The 12,310-nt window shown below is 40.3% G+C and overlaps 1 protein-coding gene across 1 annotated transcript in view; it reads right to left on the bottom strand.

The window, feature by feature from the left end:
• SUMF1 (sulfatase modifying factor 1) overlaps positions 1-12,310 on the bottom strand; it is a 35,989-nt gene that overhangs the window by 19,179 nt on the left and 4,500 nt on the right. The window contains exons 2-3 of the mRNA XM_061455695.1: positions 12,008-12,181; positions 9,611-9,685 (exon numbers count right to left, since the gene is read on the bottom strand). Of these exons, the coding sequence (XP_061311679.1) occupies positions 9,611-9,685; positions 12,008-12,181 (249 nt within the window). The remainder of the gene's footprint in view (positions 1-9,610; positions 9,686-12,007; positions 12,182-12,310) is intronic.

Below are 12,310 nucleotides of genomic sequence, written 5' to 3'. Positions count from 1 at the left end.
AATAGTTTCCAAGCACAACACGTTTTTGTAAATTAAACCACTGGGGTTTGGATAAAAAGAAATTCTCTGCAGGAGACTGCAAAGACTTACACTTCAGAAGACTTTAATTTTGGAAAACACTTTTGTTATGCAAAAGAAAAAGCAGATGCTTTCAATCAGAACGGTTTATTTTAAACTGAGAAAAATATAGTCTCTCCGCATAAGAGCACTACGTGTGCACGCCTTCTGTTTTTGGCTCTGCTGAACTGAACACCAAACGGCTGCCAGTCCTTGCAGAACACCCAGATCTTCAGAGCAGTTACACATGTAGTACTAGGACAAGGATAACAATGACAGACTACGTGCAGCCTTCAATAATTAATTGAAAACTTATCTAAGTCAGGCACTGACAGCAGCAAGCAGACACCAAGATGCTCCCTCCAAAAGAGAAAGTCATCTACCTGAAATTCAGTCCTTTCAAACAACTTCTCAGAAGTCTTTAAAGCTTTTAATTGCTCTAAATCTAATTAGTAGAACTAATTAGACAGGGATATTACAACATCACAACTAATACAGCAAAGCCCTCCCTTGCTGCTAATGAGCTTAGTTACTTTCAAAATGCTTAGTGTTCTCATGCTTCACTCCAAAACATGTGTTCTGCAGACTGGCAACAGATTCGTATTGCAAAAATAGCAGCACATGCTGCCGAGTAGATCTTGAAGAGATACTGAATTAGAGGACAGTATCTCCTTCATTTAGATTAACTCTTCACAGCATAGGCTCACACTTGAAACAGAACTGGTTAAACGTAACTGCCCTGATAACGTTATACAACTGCCTCGATATACAGGAGCAAAGCACAATTCAGAGGCAGAGAAGCTCAATGCTTGTTTTGGTCTGATCCAGCTGAAAATTTGGATTATCCAGCTCTCTGCTCCAGGATTAAACTTTAAGGACTCCCTGTTCTGCTTACCACAGACTTGTAGCACTTTAAGAAGAAGAGAACGCTGTATGATAACAGTGGGAAGATACACTAACAGTTAATTCCAACCTACAAGTTTTCCGCTCAAATGAAGCAATTTGCAGCGCTAAAACCTATACTCCCACTATCAGATTGCATAAAATTCAAAGTTTTAAGTACTCAATTTTCTTTTCAAAGTAGTTTAGGAAATCCTAACTTTAATTGCTCCATTAACTTGTGATTTCAAGATTTTTAAGCTACTTCAAAATTATCTTGAAGAAAATTCTTTACTAAACATACCTAGAACAAATGAAAGGGGGGAACATCAAGAAAGTCGCTTTCATTGCCAGCATTACACCATTACTGGTACTACAAAAGCAATAGCGAAACACCCTTAAAAACACATCCAAAACCGCAGCCAATAGCCATGAAAACATCTGTATTAGTCTTGCACCTAACATGGCATTGGCTATGTTAGGAAAAAAACAAAACCAAAACACTTTAAGTCCAAATTTCAAATTCAAATCACATTTACGTATTAGAAAAACTACCAAAATAAACTCAACTGAGCAGCTAAACCTGGCTCTAATTCCATTTCTAGCATACAGGAAGTCACTTGAAATAACAAAGCTGTAGATCTTAACCATAAGTTAGGCCTATAAGATGATGAGGAATTCATGCTGTCAGCCAGATATCTAGCACTAAACATGGGGGGTTTTATGTGCTAGATCATTATAATGCTATTTTACTATAATAAGGCTTGTATACACTTGGTGAAGATGAACATCTGGAAGAAGCAAAAGTTACCGCAGAGTAAGAACTTTAGCAATGTAGGAATCAACTGTCTGAAAAGAGATTTTCCAAGTGCAAAGTAGCCTGGAAAAAACTGGTTCTGGTGGGTTCTTAAAGAAACATACGCACACTTCAGTTTCAGAAGCTGATTTAATAGGTTGCCACTTGTTTGAATCCGGTTGTGTTAAGCACCGTACATGCAAAAGCATCCTCTTGGCTGCAAAAGGCATGTGCACATCAGCTGGAAGCAGGGAAGTTACAAAGCATTATCTCTGGGAAATACAGGCAGTGGTCTGGGCACACTCACTGCCAGCACTGGTAGCACGTGAGAAATAATAGTTACTCAGTAAAGAATGTAATTTTTGGATGGGGTTTTATTTTATATTCATGTAAGGCAGATTCACATCAATCTCTGTCAAATTTTCCTCCCCTAAGCCATATCCTAAACCCTCAGCAGATGATTAATGAACTACTGAAGAGGCAGACAGAAAAGAGAACACTTTTAGTAGGGTAGGGAGTTTAAGAAATAGAAACGACGACTGTGCAACAGCTGTCATGTTCCCCTCCGAAACCACAATGAAATCACATTAGCAGCGGTCCTGTTCACAAGTAATTTTACACCTATTTTTTTAAGTAGCTTTGTGCCTTCCCAACAAACCTCAAGAACGTCCTTCCCTCGCTAAGATTCAGGGCAGAGATCTTTCTCCCACCTTCCACATGTGGCTCCCAGGCGTCACGACATCATCTCCTTCCCTCTGCAGCATGGGAGCCCACTCTGCCAGTAATGGGGCAACATCAACCTCCACCTGCCTGTAGACGCAGACTATGGATACAAACAGATCAGTACAGCCCTGGGATTGTGACCCAGCCATCAGAAGCAGCAGCTGCTGCACTAGCACAGCCCAGCTTTGAGCTGACACTTTCCCGTGCAGATTTTGGCTGGCTGCTGTCATCACGTCTGTGAAGTCCTGCTCTAGGTCAGAGAGGGAAACCAGCAGAGGGCAGAGACAAAGCTTAGCCCCAGACTCTGAGTCAGCTTTGCAGATTCAGAACATCACACCACAAGGGGCAGTTTGACACAAGCCAGAGCCATGTAGTGGTCCCACTTGATTTTTTCCAAATGCAAGGAAACTCCCTCCAGGAGATGCATGCTCCCCATTCACCTTCACCTGTCTGCAGCTCTGCTTCTCCTTTAGACCAGTGCACTGAAAAATGCCCGAACATGACCTATTTCTGTGCCAATCATCATCTCCATAGCAATAGGCTTGTGTTTCAGTTGAAACAGCTGTAACTGAGTCAGGGAGATACTGCAATGTAGTGTAGAAATCAGTACCGCTTCAAGGCTCAAGACAAAGACTAGATCTCTCCTAGCCAGCTAACAAGGTTATCGTAGCAGCTGTGTTAAGGGAGACATCATCTGCACATGCAGCTATAATTCATATCTGTATTTGAAGACACTCTGCAGACAGCAAACCTTCTGTAACTATGTACATAAACTAAGCTGAAACACAATTGTCAAATTCTCCCCTTCATCACTAACCAAGAACACTGAAACAGCTTACAAGTAGACAGTTGAGTATTTTTTTACTAATAGTTGATGTTGCCAGCTTCTGCAAAGCTACTGAAAGTCCCATGCTCTTTATTATGTCAATTAAAAGCCCCAGCTTCCCAAAAGCTCCAATTACAGAAGACTGTTTTCACTATTATTTTCTAAAGTTTCTAGCTTCTCTCATTAGCTCAGAAATGAAAGCAATCAGGGATTTTGTTTGATGTTGATACTATTTGCCTTAAGTCCAAATATCTTAAAGTAGTTTGAAATTGCAGTACTGCAAAAAACTAAAGGCAGCAGCCTCATAGAATAAATATATTCTAAAGTCATCAGTCAGAGAAAAGATTTCAGACTTAATTAGAAACTAGTACTTCACTTTTTACAAAGAACCTTTTCTCTTTGCATAAGGAAATGCCACTGAATCTCATTCAAACACTGTAATGCTTCACAGCCACGTCAAACCTCCAAGAAAAATAACCAAATAGATTCCGGTAAGATTCATTAAGTGCAAGTTCTGGAAGCTTCTTTTGAGGAACTAACATTCCTGGCGAGTTCCATCTCTGGAAGTTTATTTTTCAGCCAACTACACTCAAGTTAGTAATTTTTTCCAATAACCACATGAATGTAAGGTGTAAGAAAACAAGGCATGCATAGATATATCTACAGCCTGAGGCACAAGCAATGCCCTGCTTTAAAGCTGTAGTTTATGCTGATAAATATAGACTAGTATTACTTGTAATTCCCAGTGACAGATCCCTCATGCATATCATTCTTTATCCCAGTAGTGAGAGTGGGAGTACAGCATAAGACAGAGATTAACAGTTCAATAGCTCCATCTTCCCAACTCCTTACAGGTGATATCTGAACCACGGGGGTCTGCAAGAAATAGGTTCACCCATCTCCTCCTTTGATTTCAGTTTCCTCTCTAAAAAGCATCTGAAATAGCAAAAGCCAAGTGTAGTATAGATAAAATTTACCCTTAAGGCTGTAGCATTTATCAACTTCTGCTTATGCATCCTATATACATTGACATTTTAACACTATCAGACAAATTATACAATAACCTACCTGCCACCCCAAGCCACAGATAAGCAAGTTATTACTGCATGCTACTAGAAGTTCATCCTCCACAGTAACCTCTGCAAACATTGCTGTTTGTTTATTTGAAATAGTCATTTGAGATGCTTAATGTTTTCATTGTTTTTAGAATAGGACTATGCCCTTCAAGTGACAGGGTAGATACACTGCTAAAAATAGGCAAAATACACAGCTCAAGAGGTTTCCATGTAAACAGGGAAGAAAGCAGCATCCAGTAGTTCTAGATTGACCAGAGCTCCTTAACAGTATTTGCTCAGGCCTGTCAGTGAACCAATTTCATTGCATTCTTAGACCAAAAATGCAACACCCCTAAAGGCAATTGAAGTACACAGATTTGTATGCTCTCATGCTCTTCACTGCAGAATGTATCTGGCCTAGGAGCAAAAATTAATTTTGCTATCTTCCACAAGCCAAGAATAAAAAATGTTCCCACTATCTGCCAGTGAGCAAATCTGTCTGATGCTGTACTCCAACCCTGGTAAGTGCTGTCCTGTTTACCTTTTTCATGGTAGCTGCGCAGCAAGTGAAACTCCTGCCATTATGTGCAAGAGCTCGTGAATCCCCTCCCTGGAGAGCATATCTCAGTACCTTCTCATTTCACAGACACAATCTGCATGCTTTTTGCTCTAGGATACATTAAAACCCGATATAAGTGGCATTTTACAATGCCATGGAATAGCAGCACTGAGCATGCATTTCCCCCCACTCTACTTACCTCTTAACTCAGGGAGAAAAAAGAGCAGGAAAAGAGTTGCATCATAAAATAAGAATAACAAAAACGTTTGAGCTTTTTCCATTTCCCCAAATTCTCTCAAAAGAGAAGGAAAGAAAAAAAATAATCTCCAAGTGCCAAGCTATTGGAAATTCTAGGCTGTGTTTTACCTATGACATCTAAACCAAAGGCCAAATATCCAGGAAAGGCCATAACTCAATAGCTGTAATAAATGCAGTAATTAGGAGTTGCCTTTAACCTGCAAGTCTGAGAACTGATTTTAATATGTGAAGCTATCAAAACTGGTTAAGCCCACACAAAATATTTTGCTTTCAAAGGACCTTCCACCCTTGCCCTAGAAAATCCTTTTTTTTTTTGCAGAAGTCCTCACCAATTCCATCAGCAACACCCTCATCTATCACAGAGCTAACTTTTCGCTCTCTGCCACGCTACCACTTCAGACCTAGAGGCCAATACTAAAACTCAAGTTCCCAGAAATCTAGAACAATTCAATTATTGGCTGCTACACCCCTTTTTACTACTTCCCTTCCAGAGGAAGGTTAGGTCCAACCTACATTTCTTTAGCAGTGGCTATCTAGGAGACTAGCTCACCTCCAGGAAACGCACACCCAAAGCTCCAACAATTATTCTACGTGCTAAGCTGGTTTGCTCCTGCATTAGCTCTCACCAGCCCCACCTCTGTTCTAATTTAGCTGTCTGCTCCTTTGAAGGCCTATGATAAATTTGTCTGGTTTAAGAACTGAAGAAGCCAAGTTGAGCAAATAGAGCAAAACCCCTGGATATTCCCCAACAGAAGGAAGCACTACGTTATTTATAGGAGCCGTTATATACCACTTAGTTCAGTATCTTCATTTCCACCTCTCCCCAGTTCTTTCATTGTGTGTGAAATACTACTTCTAAAATACAGAATCCTGTAGATCTGCCTATATTATCACATTTGTGCTTAGCACCCTTGTGCTTCAGCTGGAGAAAAGCCGTATCAAAACATATCTGAGCCACTAAGGCAATGTAAAAGTACAGTTCTTTTCCCCATCAATCTGGTGGAAAGATTTTCAGTACCAGTAACACACCAATGGTTATATCTTATTTCTGCTTTTCCTGGTGATAGTTATGATTCAAGAAGGTTCATACCACAAGCTAAAGTATTAGTTGACTAAGGTATACATTGAGAAAAAAGCTTTCATCTTTTCTCTGGCTGATCATTATAGTCTGCTGATGCAAACCAACTTCACGCAACGTACATGTTTTCTGATTACAGTTGAACAGTCACCCTGCAGAGGCCAAGGTTTAAAAATCTGCTCACTTTTCTTAAAGTATTTGATTTTTCTTTTTAGTAGAGCTTGACCATTCTGGGCAATGTAACAAGAGCTTTTATCTTTCAGTGTTTCATTCAAGCTTGAATATCCATAGGAAGAATTTGCTTTTGCAGAACCCTGCCCCACAGTTGGGATTCATCTGCAATAAGAAGTTTCTTGCAAATCATCAGTAGAAACTTGTTTCTTGAAATCTTGATCCATAGGAAGCTGCTAATGCATTTTCAGTTTCAGTTAGCCAACATAAGCATGGCCTATGGAGAACTGGGCTATCTGAGAAGCATCTGACTACATCTACCACCACATCCCCACGGCTGATGCTTCCCTTCCCTGCAGCTGAAAGATGTGTGCTTGTTCTAGTGTACAAATTGTACTGTCACAAAACCCAAAGACCCCCAAAACAACTAAGGTCCTTGCAGCACTCTCACCTTTCACAGCAAATGCATACTACAGCAGCAAAACAACATAGTTTTGAGAGGCAGAAGCATACAGAGATGAAATTCTAAGCTGTCTCTTCAGACATAACAGTTTCTTTCCAGTCCTATCACTGAGCTACCTTCTGACGCTTTCTCCTTGCAGACAGAAGTTTCTTGCTAAAAGTTGGATTTCATGGTATGTAGCTGGTGAGGAGGCAGGCAGACAGGAGGAAAAAAAAGCTGTGTCTGGTTTCTTTTTCACTTCCTCACAATATTACCATGCTTTAGAACATAAGTTTGTCCACAGCACCAGCATAATGTTAAGAAGTGCCAAGCTACAAGGCAGGCAGTCACTATTCTCCAGATCACTTTACCAAAATAATTAGTACAGTCTCTCTGTGTCTATTTATCAACGCTCTGCATGCAAGCGACTCACAAAATGATTTAATAATAAATACTGAAAACATGGCAAAAGGACAGACTCCTGAAGTTTACTTTTAACAAATACAGAAAGCCTTCATAAAGAACCAGCCAAAAAGACCAGTTTGGGCTCCAGTCCAGCTCCCTGGCATAATGCTTGTTCTGTTAGCATCAGAGCCAACACTTAAAAATTTGGCTGACACACCCAGGAAAGTGGCTCCCAACACTCTGTATGTGTTTATACAAATAGCCAAGGCTGAGCTTCCACCAGCATTCTTAGGGTTTTTTTGTTTTAAAACAGGGAGCCTGACTTACAGATTCCTGCATCCCAGAAGTAAGGCAGGAAAAAGAATTTCTCTAATACCGACTGTTGTGAAGATGGGATGAGCCCCTCTGGATTTATTCTACCTTCAGCATCATTTATGCCAGTATCTGGGAAGTCCGATTTAGTCATCTTCTTCTATCTCATAGTACACAAATGTTAGTTTCTTGCAATCTTTGTTTCCTTGCAGCAGGGAGCAAAACCAAACAGTTTTTGCCAGTCATTCACAGCACGCATTCACATCAGGCTTCCCAAAACCTCCAACTGTCTGCCCTTTGAAGATAAAAATCAAACTCTGCAGATTTCCCTTCATTTATGTAGAACAAGGAGTATTCACTACTGCAAGTTACTGCACCATGCACATGGAAGAAAATTTTCTTTGATAAACTCTTTTGAAGAAAAATAAATGATTAAACACTAAAGTCCCAGCTATTCCCAGTTGTTTGTCATAACAAATAATAATCCTCTAAACCTTAGAAGTTGCACCTTGGATCAAATGGCATGCCTAAGTAAAACTCTGCTACTAATTAAATGAAACAATTTCATCTCAAACTGTCCCACCTCTCTTTGCTTACATAGCATCAAAACGTGCAAGAAGTGGCAACAAAAACTTGCCTTCCTATATAGGTGCAGTTTCACTTGATGCTTACTTCTGTCTACCTGAACTATTGCCAACTGATGCAGTTTCAGTCCTGTTACCTTATTCCTACCTTGTGTACATCCTGATTCCCTGTGATGATTCAAGCAGTTGCAGAATGAGCCAAGTTAACTTTGCTGATCCAAAAGACAATTAACAAAAAAAAAACAAATAAATTCCTACATAGAGTAAATGCAACTTGAAGCTATACACTCCCCCAAAATTGCCACACTATGAATATCAGAATACCTAATTTCTAAGGCCTTTTCAAAGGCATGGGACAGGAGTTCTGGAAATGTACTGTGTTCACCTGACCTGAGGATAACTCTGATGAGTAGGAACCTCAAGAGGTCATCTTGTCCAAACTTCTGCTCAAAGCAGATAAACTTATCCAGGAGATGATAAGACATAATCTGCTTATTACCTGGAGCTGTAAAGGTTAAGTGACCCACTAAGATTAAGGAAAAGGGAAATGATGCCTAAGAAAGCTCAGCACAGAAGGGGAGGGGCAGGGAAGCTGTCATTTTATTTATTTTAACCAATATTCACTTCCACTCAAGAGGAAAATTAGATCAGCTCCAGTTTAATCAGCACTGCCCCTGCCGTGGGGGGGGCATCACCGTGTTGCCCTAGCAAGACTAAGGGAACTGAAAAAGCAGCAAGGTATACAGGATATTCTACAAAGAAGGAGGAAAAACAGTAAACTTAAGCCAGTCATAATATAATTAGGAGCCCTATAGACTCAGGTCTGCCATAGAAATGGCTCTTCTTTGGAACATTTGCTTTGAGTTAACCTAGAAAACGCACTCATGCAAGCACTGCTGTCATATCAGGTACCCGGATTATCCTCATTTTCTTAAATCGGTAGGATCTGGGATTTACCCACTTTCTTTGGACTGTACTGGCAGAGCATGCCAGCCACATGTACATGTGCTTTTGGGAGCCAGAAGCACTCGTGTTCTTCACCTACATAGCACATGACTCAGTAGAGCCACTACTGACAGCTGAGTTTCTGAAGCATCCCTGTCTCACATGTAATACAAATAAACAGTCTTGTACCTGCACCATTTACTACAGTCCTAAATACCTCTCATTTAGGAAGCAAGAAAGAAACAAGAAGGGGCTGATACTAACCTTTGGCTAATGAGAAGGTTTTTTTTTATTTGTTTTTTTTACAATGAAGAAAAATGAATAAAGGGCAGAGAATAGACTGTACATCTCCCACATCTGCAGGAGTCTTGTTATTCTACGCCAAATACTCCTCCTTAAACCCCATCTTTGTACATGGCTTTGGGAGCATCACAAAATTATGGCAGATACTACTGCCATAATAGCTAACACATGTACCCCAGTGATTGGCAAGTAAGTTTTACCCTGCTGCGTTACTCACTGCTTGGTGGATGTCAGCCTTCACTTCTTCACTCAGCATTCCCTCAAACACAAAGGAATCGCCGAATTTCTCTGCCTGTAGAAAGAACGCAGGATTCAACCATACTATCAAGGGAATGTTATTCTTAAAATGCCACTCACATTTACAGCATTCTTTTACCAAGGATAAGAAAATTCTAATAGAAGTTTAGAGCTCTCTTTCAGGGAAGCTATTTTGAAACAGAAAAGAGAAGGCATTTTATCTCTGGATGTCATTGTTCTTCAGCAGCCACTGGACAGATGGCAGCTCACAGAGCTTCTGTGATTGTTTTTACTTTTATTAATTAAAAATGCAGTTCTAGTTGCCTCAACTGCTTTAAAATGCTACAGTCAATAACCTAACACTCAAGGGCATTTTTCATTTTTCCTTCAGGAAAACTAAAATACCAGGCTTAAGCCTTGTCACTTACTGCTCCTTCACCATCACTAACACCATGTATCATTTCATCTAGCATTATAAAAAGCCAAAAGAAAAAAAATTCAAATAATTTCAACAGATCACAGTACATAATAGCAATATAAGGTGTGTGTGTGTCCCTTGATAAATTAAGTGAATTGATATACCACGGAAGTTAAAACACGTTATCATAATTCAACACATTTGCCCTTCTGAACTTTATTATATTAAGGTATTCAAAGACTGAGAATGATCATCACAAGCTGCTTCTGCACACTCAGAACTCTTCAAGAAGCGTGGCTTCAAAGAAGGATCCCATTAACCACCCAAACTGCAAGAAGTTTTAACATATAACTCTAATCTTTGTATTTTCAGTTTCAGAAGGGAAAGTGAAGAAATAAAGACTTCACTTACCTCTTTTGCCCAATCTGAGACACCCAGACAGAGACAGAAACCAATTCATCAAAGAATCAAAAAAACCACCAAACAACCTTCCCCCCCCCACTTCTCCTGCCCCATCTGAAAAACCCAGAAACAAACAGGAATCACCTAAAGAAGCCCAGATTTGAGTCTGACAGAATCAGGGGCTTTCTTTGATTCATTTGCTTGTTGTTTTGTGGGGGTTTTTGTTTGTTTGGTTTAAGTTTTTTAACAAACACTTTTGTTCAACGAAAGGCAGTACACCTGGGGATTTCTTTATTCAGGTTTCATCTGCCACTGGAGTTCAGTTAATAAATGAAAGCCAAGTAGGTTGGCACTATTTACCCAAAGTAATGTGGGCATTATCTAACTACACAGAAGCCTGCTCAGCTGCATCCCCACAGAAAAACATTGCAGAATCAGTGCTGCTTACTCTGAGCTTATTTTTCCAAATCCAGTGGAAAAGGGGTACCCATGCAAGGTGGGAAGGGAGACGGTCCAAGTGGAGCATTCAACTACCCAAGTTGAGCCACGATCATGGTCTGAAACAAACTCCATCTGACGCAGCAGCATGTTTCAGTATCACTGCACGTGTGCTCATGCCTGAAGCTGTTCACAGCAAGTAAGCCCTGTTCAAGCTCGAAACTGTTAAGCAACTTTATTTTCCAGAATTATTGAGGTAAGAATTAAAAACTGTGGATAAAAGCCCTTCATCCAACCAGAAGGATCCTGTCTTCCAAATGAGAACCAGTTTATCAAGCAAATTCTGCAAAGTGCTTCCTTAGAGACCTGATCATTACCAAGGCTTTTATTTGCCTAAAAGGCCTGTCACAGTTTCATAAGAGTTGCGTAGGAACAGTCAACTGTCAAGAAAGATCAGAGCCTCAGGCACAGGTAGCTTCTTTCTTGGAAAAACCTTAACATATTCTTTCTTAGTCCATTGTTCCCAGCAACAGGCACAAAACTATTATTATACATGCTATTATATCTTCTTCAGACAGCAGGGCTTTCTATTGCTCAGCTCATTAGCAAGTAGCTGCACTGAGCTAGCTTGCAGAGGTCTCAGCTATCATCAGTTTTTAAAACCCTTCTTCCTTCTTCCTCTAAAATAAGGAAGATATAATATAGCCAGGGTATTAGATATTAGGATATCTAACACAGTTGCACTGGGGCAAAGATGTCCTAGGACCCAAAGGTCAAAAAAACCCAGCCAAACAAACCAACCCAAAAAATCCTGCATAGACATCTTGAGCCATCTGTTAGCTTCACCCAGGCTGCCTCAGTCATGCTGCAGGGAAGATATTAGTTCAGCTATCAAGACCCTTACTACATGTAACAGCATGCATCTAAATGGTTTTTCAGACCCCTGGGCAGCAAGGCAAGACAATTTCATTTCTCCTTGACTTATATCAGAAATATTCTAGCATGCAAATCCCAAGCAAGTATTGTGACAGCCTTCAAAGCAGAAAAGCCTAAGTGTTTCATGGGGATTTTGCTAACACAAAGAAAGATGATAAGAGACTGTACACCCTTCTGCCTTACCTCAGTAACGTACCCAGTAGAATTCACAAATCTCTCAAATTCCTCATTGCTGACCTCGTACTGATCCATGTAGAAACTGTTAATGTGGACTCTTCTAGCAGGCCACTCTCCATCTTGCTGTATTGCAGGCTCATCAGTGCCCATTGTAAACACTCCTCCTGGAACAGCAACCATCTGCAGAGAAAACACCACCCAAAAGATGATGAAAATAAAAGACTGAAAAGCCTTGTACCAGTCTTACTCATCCTTCACCTCATCTTTGTAGGTGCTTTTGCTTCGAGCAGCATTTCACTGACAAAACTA

The sequence above is a fragment of the Pezoporus flaviventris genome, unplaced genomic scaffold, assembly GCF_033815535.1.
Source record: "Pezoporus flaviventris isolate CSIRO_AGI_PZ_B2104156 unplaced genomic scaffold, CSIRO_AGI_Pfla_v1 ptg000021l, whole genome shotgun sequence".
NCBI lineage: Eukaryota > Metazoa > Chordata > Aves > Psittaciformes > Psittacidae > Pezoporus > Pezoporus flaviventris.
The sequence above is the reverse complement of the archived record's forward strand: the minus strand, read 5'-3'. Positions and strand labels throughout refer to the sequence as shown.